Source organism: Oncorhynchus mykiss, chromosome 24, assembly GCF_013265735.2.
Source record: "Oncorhynchus mykiss isolate Arlee chromosome 24, USDA_OmykA_1.1, whole genome shotgun sequence".
In the NCBI taxonomy this organism is placed as follows: Eukaryota; Metazoa; Chordata; class Actinopteri; order Salmoniformes; family Salmonidae; genus Oncorhynchus; species Oncorhynchus mykiss.
Window position 1 is genome coordinate 38,998,979 of NC_048588.1, and position 23,335 is coordinate 39,022,313.

At 44.4% G+C, this 23,335-nt stretch overlaps 2 protein-coding genes across 2 annotated transcripts in view; one reads left to right on the forward strand and one right to left on the reverse strand.

The window, feature by feature from the left end:
* Positions 1-4: 4 nt before the first annotated feature.
* Positions 5-1,794, reverse strand: LOC118944041 (proline-rich protein 2-like). Its single transcript, XM_036961566.1, has 2 exons — positions 547-1,794; positions 5-445 (listed from the first exon to the last, which is right to left on the reverse strand). Exons 1-2 carry the CDS (start codon positions 1,792-1,794, stop codon positions 5-7), a joined length of 1,689 nt encoding a protein of 562 aa, XP_036817461.1.
* A 20,027-nt stretch (positions 1,795-21,821) lies between these two features.
* spred3 (sprouty related EVH1 domain containing 3) overlaps positions 21,822-23,335 on the forward strand; it is a 28,877-nt gene continuing 27,363 nt past the window's right edge. The window contains exon 1 of the mRNA XM_036962033.1: positions 21,822-22,074. Within this exon, the coding sequence (XP_036817928.1) occupies positions 22,064-22,074 (11 nt within the window). The 5' untranslated portion in view covers positions 21,822-22,063. The remainder of the gene's footprint in view (positions 22,075-23,335) is intronic.

Here is a 23,335-nt window from a genome sequence, read left to right on the forward strand (position 1 = left end):
ATCCTCAAGGCTGCCACTTGTGCCCGTGCTCCCGCTTGTGCCCGTGCTCCCGCTTGTGCCCGTGCTCCCGCTTGTGCCCGTGCTCCCGCTTGTGCCCGTGCTCCCACTTGTGCCCGTGCTCCCGCTTGTGCCCGTGCTCCCGCTTGTGCCCGTGCTGCCGCTTGTGCCCGTGCTCCCACTTGTGCCCGTGCTGCCGCTTGTGCCCTTGATGCCGCTTGTGCCCGTGATGCCGCTTGTGCCCGTGCTCCCCCTTGTGCCCGTGCTGCCGCTTGGGCCCGTGCTCCCCCTTGTGCCCGTGCTGCCGCTTGTGCCCGTGATGCCCCTTGTGCCCGTGATGCCGCTTGTGCCCGTGCTCCCCCTTGTGCCCGTGCTGCCGCTTGGGCCCGTGCTCCCCCTTGTGCCCGTGCTCCCGCTTGTGCCCGTGCTGCCGCTTGTGCCCGTGCTGCTGTGAGTGTCACCACAAAGGGTTCTAAGTTTAGACTTCAGTTCATCAAGGGTAATACGTGTTCCATCGGGTTGACTAATCTTAATCAGTGCTGACCTTGCAGTGATATTTTGAGGAGGAGGATCTTGTTGGGTCTTGGCTGGGATGGTAGGTGTGGGCTGGGTCTTACCTGGGATGGTAGGTGTGGGCTGGGTCTTACCTGGGATGGTAGGTGTGGGCTGGGTCTTGACTGGGGCAGTGGGGGTGGGCTGGAACTTGGCTGGGGCAGTGGGGGTTGGCTGGGTCTTGGCTGGGGCAGTGGGGGTTGGCTGGGTCTTGGCTGGGGCAGTGGGGGTTGGCTGGGTCTTGGCTGGGGCAGTGGGGGTGGGCTGGGTCTTGGCTGGGGCAGTGGGGGTGACAGGGTTCTGAGGAGACCTAAGTGAAGCCTTTCTCATTGCTTTCACTGCCGCTAGTCTCTGCTGTGTTGGCTGAGGGTTGGGGGCCACTGCCGCTAGTCTCTGCTGTGTTGGCTGAGGGTTGGGGGCCACTGCCGCTAGTCTCTGCTGTTTTGGCTGAGGGTTGGGGGCCACTGCCGCTAGTCTCTGCTGTTTTGGCTGAGGGTTGGGGGCCACTGGTGCTAGGCTCTGCTGTGTTGGCTGAGGGTTGGGGGCCACTGCCGCTAGTCTCTGCTGTGTTGGCTGAGGGTTGGGGGCCACTGGTGCTAGGCTCTGCTGTGTGAGCTGAGGGTTGGGGGCCACTACCGCTAGTCTCTGCTGTGTTGGCTGAGGGTTGGGGGCCACTGCCGCTAGTCTCTGTTGTGTTGGCTGAGGGTTGGGGGCCACTGGTGCTGGTCTCTGCTGTGTTGGCTGAGGGTTGGGGGCCACTGGTGCTGGTCTCTGCTGTGTTGGCTGAGGGTTGGGGGCCACTGGTGCTGGTCTCTGCTGTGTTGGCTGAGGGTTGGGGGCCAGGGCTGCCTCCTGCGATGATGGGCCCTGTGGCTGAGGTTTTGGTAAAGACGTTGTCTGGGATGGGTGGGGGGGGATTATAGGGGTATGCCAGAAAGGAGAGGAAGGGGTAGCAGAGGACGTAGGAACAGCCTGCATGCTCATTGGGCTCTCTGTGGAGAGACTTGATAGAGATGGGGTTGCCTGCAGTGAGCACAGGGAAGCTTGCCCCATGTTTACAGTGAAGTCTGGGATGCCCTTGAACTGACTGGGTGGCACAGGGCTTAAGAGCTTGGGGGTGGGAGCGAGAGGGGTGGAAACCTTAGTGGTGGTCTTTTCTGCCTCTTTCGCTTTTCCCTTCTCAGTGTCGCCCCTCACAAGGCTTTTCTCGGGCTGTTGCTCCTGCTCTGAGTGGCTGTTGCCCATCCTCTCTCACTAACTTCCTGTGAAAATGAAAATAACTATTATGTCTCTCTAATATAATTAACCAATCAATCAAATGTATTTGATAAAGCCCTAAATACATTAACAGTTGTCACAAAGTGCTTTACAGAAACCCAGCCTATCATCCTCTCTCTAATAGGCCAGATACCCAGCCTATAATCTCTCTCTAATAGGCCAGATACCCAACCTATCATCCTCTCTCTAATAGGCCAGATACCCAACCTATAATCTCTCTCTAATAGGCCAGATACCCAACCTATCATCTCTCTCTAATATGCCAGATACCCAACCTATCATCTCTCTCTAATATGCCAGATACCCAGCCTATCATCTCTCGCTAATAGACCCAGCCTATCATCTCTCGCTAATAGACCCAGCCTATCATCTCTCTCTCTAATAGGCCAGATACCCAGCCTATCATCTCTCTCTAATAGACCCAGCCTATCATCTCTCTCTCTAATATGCCAGATACCCAGCCTATCATCTCTCGCTAATAGACCCAGCCTATCATGTCTCTCTAATAGACCCAGCCTATCATCTCTCTCTCTAATAGGCCAGATACCCAGCCTATCATCTCTCTCTAATAGACCCAGCCTATCGTCTCTCTCTCTAATAGGCCAGATACCCAGCCTATCATCTCTCTCTAATAGACCCAGCCTATCATCTCTCTCTAATAGACCCAGCCTATCATCTCTCTTTCTAATAGGCCAGATACCCAGCCTAACATCGCTCTCTCTAATAGGCCAGATACCCAACCTATCATCTCTCTCTCTAATGGGCCAGATACCCAGCCTCTCATCTCTCTCTAATAGGCCAGATACCCAGCCTAACATCGCTCTCTAATAGGCCAGATACCCAGCCTATCATCTCTCTCTCTAATAGGCCAGATACCCAGCCTATCATCTCTCTCTCTAATAGGCCAGATACCCAGCCTAACATCTCTCTCTCTAATAGGCCAGATACCCAGCCTATCATCTCTCTCTCTAATAGGCCAGATACCCAGCCTAACATCTCTCTCTCTCTAATAGGCCAGATACCCAGCCTATAATCTCTCTCTCTAATAGGCCAGATACCCAGCCTAACATCTCTCTCTAATAGGCTAGATACCCAGCCTATCATCTCTCTCTAATAGGCCAGATACCCAGCCTATCATCTCTCTCTAATAGGCCAGATACCCAGCCTATCATCTCTCTCTAATAGGCCTACAGTGTCTTCAGAGAGTATTCACACCCCTGACTTTTTCCACATTTTGTTGTGTTACAAAGTGGGATTAAAATTGATTTTATTGTCATTTGTTTCAACGATCTACGCAAAATAGTCTATAATGTGAAAGTGGAAGAAAAACTCTTAACATTTTTTTTTATTAATGCAAAATAAAACAAAAATATATATTTTGATTAGATAAGTATTCAACCCCTTGAGTCAATATATTACAGCTGTGAGTCTTTCTGAGTATGTCTGTAAGAGCTTTGCAAACCTCGATTGTACAATATTTGCCCATTGTTCTTTTTTTAATTCTTCAAGCTCTGTCAAGTTGGTTGTTGATCATTGCTAGACAGCAATTTTCAAGTCTTGCCATAGATGTTCAAGATGATTTAAGTCAAAACTGTAACTAGGCCCACCATGAACATTCAATTTCATATTGGCAAGTAATTGGCCTTGCGTTTTAGTTTATTGTCCTGCTGAAATGTGAATTAATCTCCCAGTGTCTGTTGGAAAGCAGACTGAACCAGGTTTTGCTCTAGGACTTCGCCTGTACATAGCACTATTCATTTTATTTTTATCCTAGTCCTTGCCAATAACAAGCATACCCATAACATGATGCAGCCACCACCATGCTTGAAAATATGAAGACTGGTACTCAGTGATGTGTTGTGTTGGATTTGCCCCAAACATAATGCTTTGTATCAGTGGTGAAAAGTACTTAAGTAAAAATATTTTTTGGTGTATCTGTACTTTACTATTTATACTTGTGACACTTTTACTCCACTACATTTCGAAATAAAATAATGTACTTTTTATTCCATACATAAATGATGTCTGAGTGTTGGAGTGTGCACCTAGCTATCCGTAAATTTAAAAAACAAGAAAATTGTGCTGTCTGGTTTGCTTAATATAAGGAATGTTAAATGATTTATATTTTTACTTTTTATACTTAAGTATATTTTAGCAATAACATTTACTTTTGATCTTAAGTATATTTAAAACCAAATACTTTTTAACTTTTACTCAAGTAGTATTTTCCCGTGTGACTTTCACTTTTACTTGAGTAATTTTCTATAAAAGTATGATAGATGGGTACTTTTTACACCACTGCATGGTATTCAGGGCAAAACGTTAATTTCTTAGCCAAATTTGTTGCAGTATTACTTTAGTGCCTTGTTGCAAACAAGATGCATGTTTTGGAATATTTGTATTCTGTACAGGCTTCCTTCTTTACACTCTGTCATTTAGGTTAGTATTGTGGAGTTAACTACCATGTTGTTGATCCATCCTCAGTTCTCCTATTACAGCCATTTAACTCTGTAACTGGTTTAAAATCACCATTGGCCTCATGGTGAAATCCCTGTGCGGTTTCCTTCCACTCCGTCAACTGAGTTAGGAAGGTCGTCTGTATCTTTGTAGTGACTGGGTGTATTGATACACCAAGTGTAATTAATAACTTTACCATGCCCAAAGGGATATTCAGCGTCTGCTTTTTTTTTTTTACCCATCTACCAATGCCTTTGCGAGGTCTTTGTCGTTGAATCTGTGCTTGTAATTCACTGCCTGACTGAGGGACCTTACAGATAACTGTAGGTGTGGGGTACAGTGATGAGGTAGTCATTCAAAAATCATGTTAAACACTATTTTGTACACAGAGTGAGTCCATGCAACTTATTATTTAATGTGTTAAGCACATTTTTACTCCTGAAAGTATTTAGGCTTGGCATAACAAAGGGATTAAATACTTATTCTCTCAAGACATTTCAGATTTTCACTTTTTATTCATTTGTAAAAATATAATTCCACTTTGACATTATGGTCAGTGACACAATTTTTTTTTTTTTCATGTATTCAGGCTGTAACACAATGTGGATAAACTCAAGGGGTTGTGAATACTTTCTGAAGGCACTGTATGCCTATCTGTTACTGGACAGGCCTCAATTTCATTGAGATCATCTGTATAAATGAATAAATAAAATAAATGAGTTGTGTCAAATCTTCAATTTGAGCCTGAAAAGAGGTGTTTCACAACAGTTCATGTTGAGCCATAGGCCTAATGTGAACCAGAATCTGGGTATACAGATGTTGAATATGGCGATTCTCCTATAAGTCCATGAAGCAGCCATACAACTTGCCATTCACCAGTTTTTCAAGAGTAATAATATTTGGTACTTACCAAAGAATGAGTTTCGCTGAGCAGTGATCATCATTACTGGTATCAGCCGGTATGTACTTTTTAAAAAAAAGTCTAAATGAAAAGTTACATACAACCAAAAAAATGCCTTGTCTGTTAAGAATCTAGCCGATGTATTGTTTTTGACTAAATCTACATGCGCCAATAAAATCCCTCATTAAGGCGCCCACACAGGCCCATTTTCCCCCCTTCAGGCCACCATTATTAGCCAGTTCTGGCAACAAAAATAATAACAAAATACCATGCAAAACATATATATAAAAAATGGACCAGCCCATCTGGCATTTATCCGAGATAACAGATGTCCAGTCCACCCCCTGTTTAGAGAGATTCTTTCCAAACAAAAGTTGCATGTAACTTTCTATTTAGAATTTTTTTGGAGGTGAAGTTACACACCGGCAATAAAGATCATAGTTGTTCAGCGAAACGCCCTTCTTTTGGTAAATATCGAAAGTATTTTGACATAATTAAGATTGAAAAAATGGTAAATTGACAGTCAGTTTAAAGGATAATCGCCATATTCAACGTCTCCTCTAAACTCATATTCTGGTTCGGCGTTTAACGTTAGTAACGTAATCATATTTTTAAGAAATTAAAATATCCGGAACCTGTTTAATAATAAATGTAAAAATTAAATGTTTAATAATCGTACATTTTAAAAAGTAGAGAGAATTTTTTTTAGCAACAAAAAAAGTTAAGTTATCTACCATTTTAGTAGTTTACAAATACTAGCGAATTTACATTTGGCTAACATTAACGTTACTGACGGTTAGCTAACGTTACCGTTATAACGACACCGACGCTAGCTAAAAATTAACGTTAGTTAACTAGTTTATATGAAAAGTACCTTGCTATGGACCTCAGACATATCATAGCGACTTTCTAATAAATCACTCGTTGCGGATTCTCCCCACCACTGGTATGGAGTGAGTTACACACACACAAATACTCTGGAAAAATGTGTGAAAAATATCGGCTACAAAGTTAGCTAGTTAGCTTCTGTAGCTTTTGAACCAAAATAGGAAGCTCGAGGGCATTCTTTTTTTGAGCGTGAGCTGCCTCATGAAACTACTACTGGCCTCCAATGACCTCATATACCAGCAAGCCAAACTTTATTCATTTTCCCAATAACTTGACAATAGGGTCACTTTTGATTTTTTTATATATTTTTTTAATATATAGCTAATTTAAGTCACAGCTCTAGTTCTACACTGAACAAACATATAGACGGAACATGTAGAATGCTGAAATAAACAATCCCAGATATGTTTCATATTCACAAATAGCTTTTTTTTTTTCTCAAATTTTATGCACAATTTTGTTTACATCTCTGTTGGTAAGTATTTCTCCTTTGCCAAGATAATTCATCCCCCTGACATGTGTGGCATATCAAGAAGCAGATTAAACGGCATTATCATAGGGGTGGCAGGTAGCGTAGTGGTTAGAGCGTTGAACTAGTAACCAAAAGGTTGCAAGATTCAAATCCCCAACCTGACAAGGTAAAAATCTGCTGTTCTGCTCCTGAACAAGGCAGTTAAACCGCTATTCCTAGGCTGTCATTGAAAATAAAATGTTGATCTTAACTGACTTGCCTAGTTAAATAAAGATATATATATATATATATAAAAAAATTACACAGGTACACCTTGTGCTGAGGACAATAGAAGGACACTCTAAAATGTTCAGTTTTGTCACACAACACAATGCCACAGATGTCTCAAGTTTTGAGGGAGTGTACAATTGACATGCAAATGCCATGTTAATTTCTCTACCATAAGCCGCCTCTAAAGTCGTTGTAGAGAATTTTTCCCAGCGGCCTCACAACCGCAGATCACGTGTATGTCGTCATGTGAGCGAGTGGTTTGCTGATGTCAACGTTGGGAACAGAGTGCCCCATGGTGGCGGTGGGGTTATGGTATGGGCAGGCATAAGCTACGGACAACAAACACAATTGCATTTTATCGATGGCAATTTGAATGCACAAAGATACCATGACGAGATCCTGAGGCCCATTGTCTTGCCATTCATCTGCCGCATCACCTCATATTTCCGCATGATATTGCATGGCCCTTTGTCACAAGGATCTGTACTCAATTCCTGGAAGCTGAAAATGTCCCAGTTCTTCCATGGCCTGCATACTCACCAGACATGTCACCCATTGAGCATGTTTGGGATGCTCTGGATCAACGTGTATGACAGCGTGTTCCAGTTCACACCAATATTCAGCAACTTCGCGCAGCCATTGAAGAGGAGTGGGACAACATTCCACAAGCCTCAATCAACCGTCTGATCAACTCTATGCAAAGGAGATGTGTCATGAGGCAAATGGTGGTCACACCAGATACTGACTGGTTTTCTGATCCACGCCCCTACCTTTTTTGTAAGGTATCTGTGATCAACAGATGCATATCTGTATTCCCAGTCATATGAAATACATAGATTAGGCCATCATTTATTTATTTCAATTGAACTGTAACTCAGTAAAATCTTTTAAATTGTTGCATGTCACTTTAATATTTTTGTTCAATGTAGTATGATGTTATATTAACAATGTAATATGTTATATAATAGAAATTGTAGGACATGTAGTATGTTATGAATTACAATTCGTATGATATGTTACGGATTGCAGTTCATACAATATATTACGAATTTGCAATATGTATAATATAATACGAACTCCAATTCGTTGTTTCGAATGTTAGCTAGGTGGCTAATGCTAAAGTTAGCTAGGTCGGTAATGTTAGCTAGGCTAGGGTTAAGGTTAGGGTTAGGTTAAAGGGTTAAGTTTAGGGTTAGCTCACATGCTAAGTAGGTGCAAAATTAGCTAAAATGCTAATGATGTCCAGAACACACACGCGCGCACTCACATCCTCACTCGCTCACTCTCTCGTTCTATCTCACTCTCTGCTTTCATTTTCTAATCCTTCTCTCGCTCTCTCTCCACCTTTACGCCGTTTCTGTGTATCAGGATGGACTTGGGTTGCAGCAGCCAATTTCCGCTGGCAGCACTGTACTTTTGTTTTTGCCTTTAGTAACCTACAGTAACCTAACGTAATGTAGCATAAACCTACTAAATGGAGTGTCATGAATTTTAGTAGGCTTGGACGGTATCCAGATTGTCATACCTTCATGCTGACCTTGTGCCATAACGGGATATTTGGTAATACCGGCACTGAACACAACGGGTGCTATTTTCTAACGCTACTAACTCCGAAGGTTAGCAATGCTAACAAGTACATGTAAAATCTAATAGAGAATGCTAACTAAATGCTAATGAGCGCATTGTGAAATGTTATACTGTCTATGAAATAAACTATTTGCAAGACAGACATCCCAGCTCATAAACTTATACAAGTAACAAAAAAATGCTACTCACAATTTGCTGCACACACATAACAAATATTAGACAGCAAGGTTCTTGTTCCACAAGGGGATTCTCTGCTGTTACAAAGCAAAAGCTTGATTTTCAAGATGCTAACCGCTTAGCTAGATAGCTAACTAGCTACTAAATTAGCAAACTAAATGCACAACTGCAGAGCATTTAGCACATTTTAGACAGTTAACTTAATAGTTATAATATATCTAGCTGGCAAACATCTAGTTGTGAATTCCATACTGTAATTAGATCACCAGGCGCATGCTGCACAACAGTGAGTGACTCACAAGGCTCCGGTCTCTCCATCGTTGTCTGCTTGTAAACAAACACCACTTGACTGGGGACTACCAGTAAGCTTGATAATGAAACATTATGTGACAGGTGAAATTAAGGACATATGATATTCTTTATCTCCTAACGTATCGCACAAGTTGATTGCAGGTATTGACCTAAAAAGTAACTACAAATATTTTAAAAAAATAAATAATTAAACTTTGAAGAAATAATGTAGTTTCAATGGTATTGACGGTATTGGAAAAAGCATCCGTGGCAACAGCTCAGACACGAGACGGACGGTCAGATCCATAAGTATTTGTACAGTGACACAATTTGCATAATTTTGGCTCTGTACCCTAACACAATGGATTTGAAAGGAAACAATCAACATATGCTTTAAGTGTAGACTTTCATCTTTAATTTAAGGGTTTTGTCAAACTTATTGTATGAACGTGTAGGAATTACAATCATTTGTATACACAGCCCCCCAATTTTAGGCGCTCAAACGTAATTGAACAAACTAACATAATCATGCATTAAATTGTGAGTTTTAAAATCAGTCAAAATCCTTTGCAGTCATTGACTGACTGAAGTCATAGACATCACCAGATGCTGGGTTTGTTCCCTGGTGATGCCCTGCCAGGCTTTTACTGCAGCTGTGTCAGTTCCTGCTTGTTTTTGGGGGTGTTTTGCCTCTAGCAAGTGAAATGCAAGCTCAATTGGATTCAGGTCAGGTGATTGACTTGGCATTGCACAACATTCCACTTCTTTTACTTAACAAAAGTATTGGGTTGCTTTCGCTTCGGGTCATTGGCCATCTGCACTGTGAGGTGTCGTCCAATGAGTTTTGAAGCCAACGGCTGAATCTGAGCAGATAATATACAGTGGCTTGCGAGAGTATTCACCCCCCTTGTAAATTGTCCTATTTTGTTGCCTTACAACCTGGAATTAAAATAGATTTTTTGGTGTTTTGTATCATTTGATTTACACAACATGCCTACCACTTTGAAGATGCAAAATATTTTTTATTGTGAAACAAACAAGGAATAAGGGAAAAAAAACTGAAAAATTGAGTGTGCATACCTATTCAACCCCCCCCCCCCCCCCCCCCCCCCCCCCAAAGTCAATACTTTGTAGAGCCACCTTTTGCAGCAATTATAGCTACAAGTCTCTTGGGGTATGTCTCTATGAGCTTGGCACATCTAGCCACTGGGATTTTTGCCCAATCTTCAAGGTAAAACTGCTCCAGCTGCTTCAAGTTGGATGGGTTTCTCTGGTGAACAGCAATCTTTATGTCATACCACAGATTCTCAATTGGATTGAGGTCTGGGCTTTGACTAGGCCATACCAAGACATTTAAATGTTTCCGCTTAAACCACTCGAGTGTTACTTTAGCAGTATGTTTAGGGTCATTGTCCTGCTGGAAGGTGAACCTCCATCGTGGTCTCAAATCTCTGGATGACTGAAACAGGTTTCCCTCAAGAATTTCCCTATATTTAGCACCATCCATCATTCTTTCAATTCTGACCAGTTTCCCAGTCCCTGCCGATGGACAAACATCCCCACAGCATGATGCTGCCATCACCATGCTTCACTGGGGATGGAGTTCTCGGGGTGATGAGAGGTGTTGGGTTTGTGCCAGACATAGCGTTTTCCTTGATGGCCAAAAATGACAAATTTAGTCTCATCTGACCAGAGTACCTTCTTCCATATGTTTGGGGAGTCTCCCACATGCCTTTTGGCGAACACCAAACGTGTTTGCTTATTTTTTTCTCAACACTCTTCGGTAAAGCCCAGCTCTGTGGAGTGCACGACTTAAAGTGATCCTATGGGCAGATACTCCAATCTCCGCCGTGGAGCTTTGCAGCTCCTTCAGGGTTATCTTTGGTCTCTTTGTTCCCTCTCTGATTAATGCCCTCCTTGCCTGGTCTGTGAGTTTTGGTGGGCAGCCCTCTCTTTTTGTTGTGGTGCCATATTCTTTCCATTTTTAATAATAGATTTAATGGTGCTCCGTGGGATGTTCAAAGTTTCAGATATATATTTTTTATAACCCAACCCTGATCTGTACTTCTCCACAACTTTGTTCTTGACCTGTTTGGAGAGCTCCTTGGTCTTCATGCTGCCACTTGCTTGGTGGTGCCCCTTGCTTAGTGGTGTTGCAGACTCTGGGGCCTTTCAAAACAGGTGTATATATACTGAGCTCGTGTGACGGATCATGTAACACTTAGATTGCACACAGGTGGACTTTATTTAACTAATTCTGTGACTTCTGAAGGTAATTGGTTGCACCATATCTTATTTAGGGGCTTCGTAGCAAAGGGGGTGAAAACAAATGCACTCACCAGTTTTCCTTTTTTATTTTTTTTTTATTTTTGTTAATTTCACTTCACCAATTTGGACTATTGTGTGTATGTCCATTACATGAAATCCAAATAAAAATCAATTTAAATTACAGGTTGGAATGCAACAAAATAGGAAAAACACCAAGGGGGATGGATACTTTTGCAAGGCACTGTAGCCCTAAACACTTCAGAATTCATCCTGCTGCTTTTGTCAGCAGTCACATCCTCAATAAATACAAGGGAACCAGTTCCACTGGCAGCCATACATGCCCACCTCATAACACCACCTCCTCCATGCTTCACAGATGAGGTGGTATGAGGTGGTATCATGAACAGTTCCTTCCCTTCTACATACTCTTCTCTCCCCATCATTCTGGTACAGGTTGATCTTTGTCTCATCTGTCTATAGGATGTTGTTCCAGAACGATACAGGCTTTTTTAGATGTTGTTTGGCAAACTATAATCTGGTCTTCCTGTTTTTTTTTTTTTTTACCAATGGTTTACAGTCTTGTGGTAAACCCTCTGTATTTACTGTGGTGAAGTCTTCTCTTGGTTGTTGACTTTGACACAGATACAGCTGCCTCCTGGAGGGTGTTATTGATCTGGCCGACTGTTGTGAAGGGGTTTTTCTTCACCAGGGAAATAATTATTCCGTGGTCTTCCGGGCCTTTTGGTGTTCCTGAGCTCACCAGTGTGTTCTTTCTTTTTAAGGATGTACCAAATACAGTGGGGCAAAAAAGTATTTAGTCAGCCACCAATTGTGCAAGTTCTCCCACTTAAAAAGATGATAGAGGCCTGTAATTTTCATCATAGGTACACTTCAACTATGACAGACAAAATTATTTTAAAAATCCAGAAAATCACATTGTAGGATTTTTAATGAATTTATTTGCAAATTATGGTGGAAAATAAGTATTTGGTCACTTACAAACAAGCAAGATTTCTGGCTCTCACAGACCTGTAACTCCTCTGTCCTCCACTCGTTACCTGTATTAATGGCACCTGTTTGAACTTGTTATCAGTATAGAAGACACCTGTCCACAACCTCAAACAGTCACACTCCAAACTCCACTATGGCCAAGACCAAAGAGCTGTCAAAGGACACCAGAAACAAAATTGTAGACCTGCATCAGGCTGGGAAGACTGAATCTGCAATAGGTAAGCAGCTTGGTTTGAAGAAATCAACTGTGGGAGCAATTATTAGGAAATGGAAGACATACAAGACCACTGATAATCTCCCTCGATCTGGGGCTCCACGCAAGATCTCACCCCGTGTGGTCAAAACGATCACAAGAACGGTGAGCAAAAATTCCAGAACCACACAGGGGGACCTAGTGAATTACCTGCAGAGAGCTGGGACCAAAGTAACAAAGCCTACCATCAGTAACACACTACGCCGCCAGGGACTCAAATCCTGCAGTGCCAGACGTGTCCCCCTGCTTAAGCCAATACATGTCCAGGCCCGTCTGAAGTTTGCTAGAGAGCATTTGTATGATCCAGAAGATTGGGAGAATGTCATATGGTCAGATGAAACCAAAATATAACTTTTTGGTAAAAACTCAACTCGTCGTGTTTGGAGGACAAAGAATGCTGAGTTGCATCCAAAGAACACCATACCTACTGTGAAGCATGGTGTTGGAAACATCATGCTTTGTGGCTGTTTTTCTGCAAAGGGACCAGGACGACTGATCCGTGTAAAGGAAAGAATGAATGGGGCCATGTATCATGAGATTTTGAGTGAAAACCTCCTTCCATCAGCAAGGGCATTGAAGATGAAACGTGGCTGGGTCTTTCAGCATGACAATGATCCCAAACACACCGCCCGGGCAACGAAGGAGTGGCTTCGTAAGAAGCATTTCAAGGTCCTGGAGTGGCCTAGCCAGTCTCCAGATCTCAACCCCATAGAAAATCTTTGGAGGGAGTTGAAAGTCCGTGTTGCCCAGCAACAGCCCCAAAACATCACTGCTCTAGAGGAGATCTGCATGGAGGAATGGGCCAAAATACCAGTAACGGTGTGTGAAAACCTTGTGAAGACTTACAGAAAACGTTTGGCCTCTGTCATTGCCAACAAAGGGTATATAACAAAGTATTGAGATAAACTTTTGTTATTGACCAAATACTTATTTTCCACCATAATTTGCAAATAAATTATTTAAAAATCCTACAATGTGATTTTCTGCATTTTTTTCTCTCATTTTGTCTGTCATAGTTGAAGTGTACCTATGATGAAAATTACATATTTTTAAGTGGGAGAACTTGCACAATTGGTGGCTGACTAAATACTTTTTTGCCCCACTGTAGTTGATTTGGCCACACCTAATGTTTTAGCTATCACTCTGATGTGTTTGTTTAGATTGTTCAGCCGAATGATGGCTTGCTTCACTGGCAGTGACAGCTCTTTGGACTTCATATTGAGAATTAACAGCAACAGATTCCAAATGCAAATGCCACACTTGAAATCAACTCTAGACCTTTTATCTGCTTACTTGTAAATTAACTAATGAGGCAATAACACACACCTGGCCATGTAACCGCTGAGCAGTCCAATTACTTTTGGTAAAGGGGGAGGCACATATAAAAAGTGCTGTAATTCCAACACCGTTCACCCGATTTGAATGTAAATACCCTCAAATTAAAGCTGAAAGTCTACACTTTCAGCTCCTATTCATTATTTAATTTCATTATTTTAACTCCAATATGCTGTGGTAAACTGCTAAAATAATAATAACTTGGTCAATGTCCAAATATTTATGGACCTGACTGTATATGCCTAAGCCTAAATTTTAGTAACATATAATACGTTTTGCTCTGAGACCAGGCTGGTGCGGAATTAAGGGTTTGAAGGGCACATGGCAGGTAGTGTTAGAGAAGGGAATAAATAGGGAGTGATTTAGAGAACGGGTGGTAGAGGGAGAGGGATTAATTTACTGAAGAGGTGGTAGAGGGAGAGGGATTGATTGATTTAGAGAACGGGTGGTAGAGGGAGAGGGAGTGATTTAGAGAACGGGTGAGGGAAGGAATGATTTAGAGAATGGGTGAGGGAAGGAGTGATTTAGAGAACGGGTGAGGGAAGGAGTGATTTAGAGAACGGGTGAGGGAAGGAGTGATTTAGAGAACGGGGTGAGGGAAGGAGTGATTTAGAGAACGGGTGAGGGAGGGAGTGATTTAGAGAACGGGTGAGGGAAGGAGTGATTTAGAGAACGGGTGAGGGAAGGAGTGATTTAGAGAACGGGTGAGGGAGGGAGTGATTTAGAGAACGGGTGAGGGAAGGAGTGATTTAGAGAACGGGTGAGGGAAGGAGTGATTTAGAGAACGGGAGAGGGAAGGAGTGATTTAGAGAACGGGTGAGGGAAGGAGTGATTTAGAGAACGGGTGAGGGAAGGAGTGATTTAGAGAACGGGTGAGGTAAGGAGTGATTTAGAGGATGGGTGAGGGAAGGAGTGATTTAGAGGACGGGTGAGGGAAGGAGTGATTTAGAGGACGGGTGAGGGAAGGAGTGATTTAGAGAACGGGTGAGGGAAGGAGTAATTTAGAGAACGGGTGAGGGAAGGAGTGATTTAGAGAACGGGTGAGGGAAGGAGTTATTTAGAGAACGGGTGAGGGAAGGAGTGATTTAGAGGACGGGTGAGGTAAGGAGTGATTTAGAGGACGGGTGAGGGAAGGAGTGATTTAGAGGACGGGTGAGGGAAGGAGTGATTTAGAGAACGGGTGAGGGAAGGAGTGATTTAGAGAACGGGTGAGGGAAGGAGTGATTTAGAGAACGGGTGAGGGAGGGAGTGATTTAGAGAACGGGTGAGGGAGGGAGTGATTTAGAGAACGGGTGAGGGAAGGAGTGATTTAGAGAACGGGTGAGGGAAGGAGTTATTTAGAGAACGGGTGAGGGAAGGAGTGATTTAGAGAACGGGTGAGGGAAGGAGTGATTTAGAGGACGGGTGAGGGAAGGAGTGATTTAGAGAACGGGTGAGGGAAGGAGTGATTTAGAGAACGGGTGAGGGAAGGAGTGATTTAGAGAACGGGTGAGGGAAGGAGTGATTTAGAGAACGGGTGAGGGAGGGAGTGATTTAGAGAACGGGTGAGGGAAGGAGTGATTTAGAGAACGGGTGAGGGAAGGAGTGATTTAGAGAACGGGTGAGGGAAGGAGTGATTTAGAGAACGGGTGAGGTAAGGAGTGATTTAGAGGATGGGTGAGGGAAGGAGTGATTTAGAGGACGGGTGAGGGAAGGAGTGATTTAGAGGACGGTGAGGGAAGGAGTGATTTAGAGAACGGGTGAGGGAAGGAGTAATTTAGAGAACGGGTGAGGGAAGGAGTGATTTAGAGAACGGGTGAGGGAAGGAGTTATTTAGAGAACGGGTGAGGGAAGGAGTGATTTAGAGGACGGGTGAGGTAAGGAGTGATTTAGAGGACGGGTGAGGGAAGGAGTGATTTAGAGGACGGGTGAGGGAAGGAGTGATTTAGAGAACGGGTGAGGGAAGGAGTGATTTAGAGAACGGGTGAGGGAAGGAGTGATTTAGAGAACGGGTGAGGGAGGGAGTGATTTAGAGAACGGGTGAGGGAGGGAGTGATTTAGAGAACGGGTGAGGGAAGGAGTGATTTAGAGAACGGGTGAGGGAAGGAGTTATTTAGAGAACGGGTGAGGGAAGGAGTGATTTAGAGAACGGGTGAGGGAAGGAGTGATTTAGAGGACGGGTGAGGGAAGGAGTGATTTAGAGAACGGGTGAGGGAAGGAGTGATTTAGAGAACGGGTGAGGGAAGGAGTGATTTAGAGAACGGGTGAGGGAAGGAGTGATTTAGAGAACGGGTGAGGGAGGGAGTGATTTAGAGAACGGGTGAGGGAAGGAGTGATTTAGAGGACGGGTGAGGGAAGGAGTGATTTAGAGGACGGGTGAGGAGATGTAGCCAAACTGTGACACTCTATTTTTTGTTCCATTAGCCCATTCTTTTATTTTGTAATTCAGAAGAACCTTCAGAATGGTGTGTACAAGTTTAATAAATGTCAAATACTTCCGTGGAACTCCAGACGAACTCGTCATTAGCAACGGATAAGATCCCTAAAATGTGGGAATTACCCCAGAGCGTCCGTAAATTGCTCTGGGCCTTGGAGCTAGCAAGCGAAGGCTGCAACTGAACCTTCTCAACTACGGTCTGGAGGCGAGGCAGGGAAAGGTAACATTGTGGTTTCGTCTGGGATTTATCCTGCCTGCTGCATCGGTGAGTTATTCACATTCTACCGGAATATCAAAGAGAAATTGGACTTTCACAAAGTTAACGGCTAACGAAGTTAATCATCGTTGTCCGAGTAGTGGCTGACGTTCTAGCTAAAGTTGGGGAATGGCGGCTACACACTATAAATCTGTTGTTACGAGAAATAATTTGCCTGAGGATTTCGACGTGCTACTCAAAGCCATTCATGTCGCTAACTACAGTGAATGAAGACATGCAATCACAAATCTAATTTGCTAACTGGATGAACGAATTTGATGCAAATGCTAACAGTAACTGTAATCCATTTCTATGCCAAAGTTCAGATGTAGCTAATATGGCTGACTCGTGCCGTGAGTTTAAAGACGTCTCCCCAATGGCCAAGGAGAGAAACAAATCCATTCAAGTCTCTTGTGGAAAAACGGAAATGTGGGTGACAGTGGAATCAAATCACAGCTAAGTCACAACCAACCAATTTGCCAGTTGGCATGCTAGATGCTCACCTGAAAATGCTACCTCTGGAAATGTGTTTCAACCAACTACTGAAAGGCTGTATACTCCATGCACTAACCCTTTCAACTCTGCCAACCATAGTCTCTATGCAGCGAGTACCCCTGTAGATGCTGTTTACTCCCATTACCCACACAGGATGCTAGCAGCTCTGCTCTCCACTCCAGCCATGCCTCCTGTGGAAAACCCCCGCTTACAGTCGCAGGACAGCCATGGATGTATCCAACGCTCTGCCCAATGAAGGTAATGAAATGTAATGATATGAAGACTAACAGTCTCGCACCAGGCGACCAAGATCCAGTTCACATGGCAGGCAGCCCCGGCGTGTACATTATGATATCTCATCTGACAGTGAGGACGAATACGCTACTCAGAAGGAGAGGATCCCCACACTACAACCAGGTCAGTTTGATGGTTCGGGCTCATGGAAAGAGGTCTTACATCGCTTTGAGAGCTGTGCTAGAGCTAATCACTGGTCAGAAAGGACAACGTCAGTCCAGCTGAGTTTCTGTTTAGTGGACGCTGCAGGGGCTGTGGTCCACAAGAAACCTAGGTCTTCCCCTTTTGGACTACTCACGCATAGTGGGGGGGAGGTGGACTCGGCAGACGGGCCAGCATCGGGGGAAGCAGCTGTCATTGAGTTGAGGCAGAGAGTGTGCAAACCAGGTGAATCACTGCATGAGATGACATTTATGAGAAAGTGTCCCATTGTGTATGCAGATTGCTTTGAGGGAGAACAGGACTCCATCAGCGTGGTCTTCACTAATGCCATGGGAGACGCCGGCATTGTGCAGAAGTTACCGGAGAAGAGTTCACGCACATTGGCACAATCCTACGAGGTACGAAACCACCAAGCGAGCAGCGAACAGTGTTAACTCAACTAATGCAGTCTGGTGTGCAGACTACAAAGCGGAGAGCCAGAGCAGCTACCTCACGGGAATGTTATGGACCACAGCGAAGATGAAGGCGAGAGTTGGACGACACCACCTGTAGAGCGGAGTCAGAAACCTCCAAACGTCCAGCTTCAAGCCACACAAACCAAAGAATGGCGAGCGCAAAAATACAAATTGGAACAAAATCAGATACCACAACTGCCAAGGCATTGAAACTGAGCTGTCCATCATCAAGGAAGCCAGCTAAGCCACTGGCAGTCCCCGAATCGCCAAATTCCACCAAAAGCCAAAACACACCTGCTGTTCTCAGTGTCAAGGGCACAGGTCCCATAATGTGTATCCACCTACTAATGTACGACATATGTGCTCTTTTGCGTGGCACGGAGAAATGTGCTTCCTTGGCGCCGTTACGACACCATTCACCCAGATGTTTAAACATCCATTCCAGCTATCGACCGTCTCTGCAGGGCGTTTGGTCCTGTAAATGTCAACGTCGTCTTGGAGAAGTTCACCTGCCCATTCAGGTTGGTACCCGCACAGTGAGTGTTAACTTGACTTCATTGCTGCAGACGTGGCGACGTCCTTGGGGTCATCCATTCACGCCTTGATTTCAGCAGCCAGAGCATTGTGCTGTTTGGGGAACAGGTTCCCTACTTCAGACCGAAGATGCATGTCGTAGCGCAGCCAGAGGATTGTGCTGTTTGGGGAACAGGTTCCCTACTTCAGACCGAAGATGCATGTCGTAGCGCAGCCAGAGGATTGTGCTGTTTGGGGAACAGGTTCCCTACTTCAGACCGAAGATGCATGTCGTAGCGCAGCCAGAGGATTGTGCTGTTTGGGGAACAGTTTCCCTACTTCAGACCGAAGATGCATGTCGTAAGAATAGCATGTGCAGCCAGAGGATTGTGCTGTTTGGGGAGCAGGTACCCTACATCAGACTGAAGATGCATGTCGTAGCGCAGCCAGAGGATTGTGCTGTTTGGGGAACTGCAGTCTGACGGCCAAGTCGAAAGATTTAATTCCACTCTACTAAAGATCTTAGCCACCACCACAGAACGTTGTCATTGGGACCGGGACCTCATGATTCCATTCTCCGTGATGGTCTATAGAGCAACAATGGACAGCTCAACTTGGTTCATTCCGAACACGATGCTCCTTGGAAGAGAAGTAACAGAGCCCATCGACCGAGCGGCTGGCTTGCCACCCGATCATGAGCACGCCAAGAACCCCTCCACAGTATGTTGCGCAGCTACGAGACAGTTTGGAACTTGCTCACCAGATTGCAAAGGAAGCGCTGGGTCAGTCTATGGAGCGTGCCAAAAAAGCAGTATGACAAAAATGTTGCGAGGACACGCGACAACGTTGGTGACACAAGTATAGTACTTAAATAAAGGAACAAAGCGGGTGCGGGACAAAGTTAGGAAGTTCCTACCATCCTATGAGGATCCATACTTCATAATGACCCGGCTGGACGATTTGGTTTTCCGGATTCCAAAAAAAGTCAGAGAACAAAGGTGAAGGTTGTTCATCACGACAAACTCCAGCCGTACGACTCCCGCACGACTCCCGCACGACTCCTGTACGACTCCCGCACGACTCCCGCACGACTCTAGAAAACAGCTGGGTGTTTACACTTGCCGAAGCGTGGCAACCTGCAGAGGTCTTGTCTCCTGATCTGGATGCAGGCCTCCACGACTCTGATCTGCATCTACCCCAACCTGTTCATGGACGAACAAAACGGGTGACCGATGGTAGTGAGAAGGACGCCGAGCTCTCCTTCTGATACCACTTATTTTGTGAGTGGGTCTGCGGCACAGTTTGGAGTTCAGTCTAGTGAATGTAGCAGAATGCAACAAGTCCAAACATGGACTGTCACTCACCCTGTCTTGGGTCAAACACCCACATGGAGGCCTCAGAGGAACTAAAGACCACCTAAAAGACTAGGTGATTGGGTGACTCTTCTGATTTTGAACTGAACTGTAACATACAAACTGTTCTGGGACGTAATTTTTTAAAATGTATTGTTGTTGAGCTTTGAAAATTAAAAGAACAAAACAAATTGTGACAGTTTTATATTCTACGCATTGAGACGTTGTCATGGTTCCTCCTGTCACCAGAGGGCGGCAGAGACCGCCCTAGATACTTTTATTGAACTCAGGTGTGTCTTCATTATTTCATGATTGTTTCCCCTTTAAGAGAGGTGTGTTTTCTGTTTCCCTTTGTTAGTTATTGAATTCAGTTTCCTGTATGTTTTCCCCAGTGTGAGTTTCGAGTGCTAGTGTTTGTTGTTTTTACGTTTTCTGTATCGTTACTTTCTCCATTATTCAAGTAAAGTATTTACGTTTTTCCCAAGTCGCTGATTCCTGGTCTGGTTCATTCTCTGCTAATGGGTTCAACTCTACCACGTTGCAGACGTGAGCCATTTATGTTTTGGGAACTGTGTTATTTTGTATGGGAAGAAAGCCAGGTATTTTGGTAAACAGAAAGTAACATTCTTGAAGTAGAACAGATGATAAGATCCCCAAATGTGGGAATTACCCCAAAGCATCCTTAAATTGCTCTGGCCCCGGAGATAGCAAGTGAAAGCCTCCCCTGAGCCGTCTCGACTATGGTCTGGAGACAAGGCAGTAAGGATGTTCAGGCATAACAGTAGTTTGAAGGGCACATGGCAGGTAGAGTGTTAGAGAAGGGAATAAATAGGGAGGGAGTGATTTAGAGAAAGGGGGAGGGAGGGAGTAATTTAGAGAGGTTGAGGGAGGGAGGGATTTAGAGAAAGGTTAAGGGAAGGCGTGATTTCGAGAATGGATGAGGGAGGGAGTGATTTAGAGAAGGGGAGGGAGGTTGAGTGAGAGAGTGATTTAGAGAAAGGGTGAGGGAGGGAGGGAGTGATTTAGAGAAAAGGTGAGAGAGGGAATGATTTAGAGAAAGGGTGAGGGAGGGAGTGATTTAGAGAAAGGGTGAGGGAGGGAGTGATTTAGAGAAGGGTGAGGGAAGGACTGATTTAGAGAAAGGGAGGGGAAGGGAGTGATTTAGAGAAAGGTTGAGAGAGGGAGAGGGCGTGATTTAGAGACCTGGTGAGGGAGAGAGTGATTTAGAGAAAGGATGAGGGAGGGAGTAATTTAGAGAAAGGGAGGGGGAGGGAGTGATTTAGAGAACTGGTGATGGAGGGAGTGATTTAGAGAACGGGTGAGGGAGGGAGTGATTTAGGGAACGAGTAAGTGAGGGAGTGATTTAGAGAACGGGTGAGGGAGGGAGTGATTTAGAGAACGGGTGAGGGAGGGGATGATTTAGAGAAAGGTTAAGGGAGGGAGAGGGTGTGATTTAGAGAGAGGTTGAGGGAGGGAGTGTTTTAGAGAAAGGGTGAGGGAGGGAGTGATTTAGAGGAAGGGAGGGATAGGGAGTGATTTAGAGTAAGGTAGAGGGAGGGAGTGATTTAGGGAAAGGGTGAGAGAGGGAGAGGGAGTGATTTAGAGAAAGGTTGAGAGAGGGAGAGGGAGTGATTTAGAGAACGGGTGAGGGTTGTGAGTGATTTAGAGAAAGGGAGAGAGATTGATTTAGAGAAAGGTAGAGAGGGGGAGTGATTTAGAGAACGGGTGAGGGAGGGAGTGATTTAGAGAAAGGGGGACGGAGTGATTTAGAGAACGGGTGAGGGAGTGATTTAGAGAAAGAGGGAGGGAGGGGAGTGATTTAGAGAAGGTGTGCGAGAGGGAGTGATTTAGAGAAAGAGGGAGGGAGAGGGAGTGATTTAGAGAACGGTGAGGGAGGGAGTGATTTAGAGAAAGAGGGAGGGGAGTGATTTAGAGAAGGGGTGCAAGAGGGAGTGATTTAGAGAACTGGTGAGGGAGGGAGAGGGAGTGATTTAGAGAACTGGTGAGGGAGGGAGAGGGAGTGATTTAGAGAACGGGTGAGGAAGGGAGAGGGAGTGATTTAGAGAACGGGTGAGGGAGGGAGAGGGAGTGATTTAGAGAACGGGTGAGGGAGGGAGTGATTTAGAGAAAGAGGGAGGGAGGATGCTACCGCTGCTGCCAGCGGAAAATGGCTGCTGCAACCCAAGTCCATCCTGATACACAGAAACGACGTAAAGGTGGAGAGAGAGCGAGAGAAGGATTAGAAAATGAAAGCAGAGAGTGAGATAGAACGAGAGAGTGACAGAGTGAGGGTGTGAGTGTCCGCGTGTGTGTTCTGGCGAAGGGGGATCTAAAGGACAGGGATACCGGGGCAGGGAGCTCGAAGCAGCGGCTACACCGAGACATGGAGGGCGAGTAAGTCCTTATCTTTTTATTTCCTACAATATTACACGAAATCAATTTAGCTTGGTCATCACATTAATCTCTGATAAACACCGATGTTACACAAGAAGGCAACCTCAGGGATAGACAAAGGTACAGTCTATTGATATAGTTGAGGATAAACACCATTACGTAGTCTTGAATCAACAGTATACATCACATTCCCGATATATTCAAGCAAACGTGTGATAAATATGTATATATGATTAGGGTTTACACGGGGGCTACGATATTAAACGGTGTAAAGACAGGATTCAATACCTTATCAAAGACAACACGGCTTCTAATCGAATGATAAAAACCCACTGTGAGAAATACCAGGTAATAGTCACGCAGTGGCGAGGACTTCTATTTAGCCGTTAAATAAATCAGTCAATGTGTAAAATGTGTTGGAAGAAATTGACAAAATATGTCGAGTTTTGGCCAAGCTCTCATTCACAGACACAGGATCCGGTAAACCTAGGGAGGGATGTTGGCGATGGGATTTTTTTTTTTTATCAACGCGTCTCGGGTTTCATTATGATTTTTAAAGCACAACTTTATGAATGAAATGTGATTTTTCTCTCGTCCTCTTCCTCAACCCCTCCTCTCCTTCCCTTTTCTCGTCGCCCCCTCCCCCATCTATCGCTCCCTCTTTCTATCCTCGCACCCACTCATCTCTCCTTTTTTTTCCCCCCCAAACGATTGCATTTTTTTTCTTCGAGATATTGCACATCGGTTTAAATCACTGTGTTTTCTATTGTATTTCATTCATAAAATAAGGAATATCAGGATGTGTTAGCGAGCGAGTGCGTATAGCAGCGCAGTGTGTGATGAGCAGGCAGTAGGGGGAGAGAGGAGAACGCAATGTTTTTACAATTATTGCAACAATAATGGGAATCCTATGTAATACAAATGTAACGATATGATGCCCGTGTCTTCGCAGTTCTGTCGATCCACGGTGATGGAATTTAAAACAGTCATTCATTGTGCATCTGGCGGACTAGAGAAGGAGAGGCTTGTGTTGCGAGGTACAGGGCCTCGCTCGGATGGCGAATGGGCGCGTTCATTGATACATCTGGGAAACAATTCTTGCTCCCACCTCCCATTCGGTCATTCTCGCCTTGCCTCGATATGTCTTTCATTCCGTGCCATTTCCCCCGTGACACTTCATTACTCAGGAATAAGAGTCGTGGTCGTTCTAAAACAAACCCTGATATGGTTTATTTTTTAACATTTTTTGTTACTGTATAAT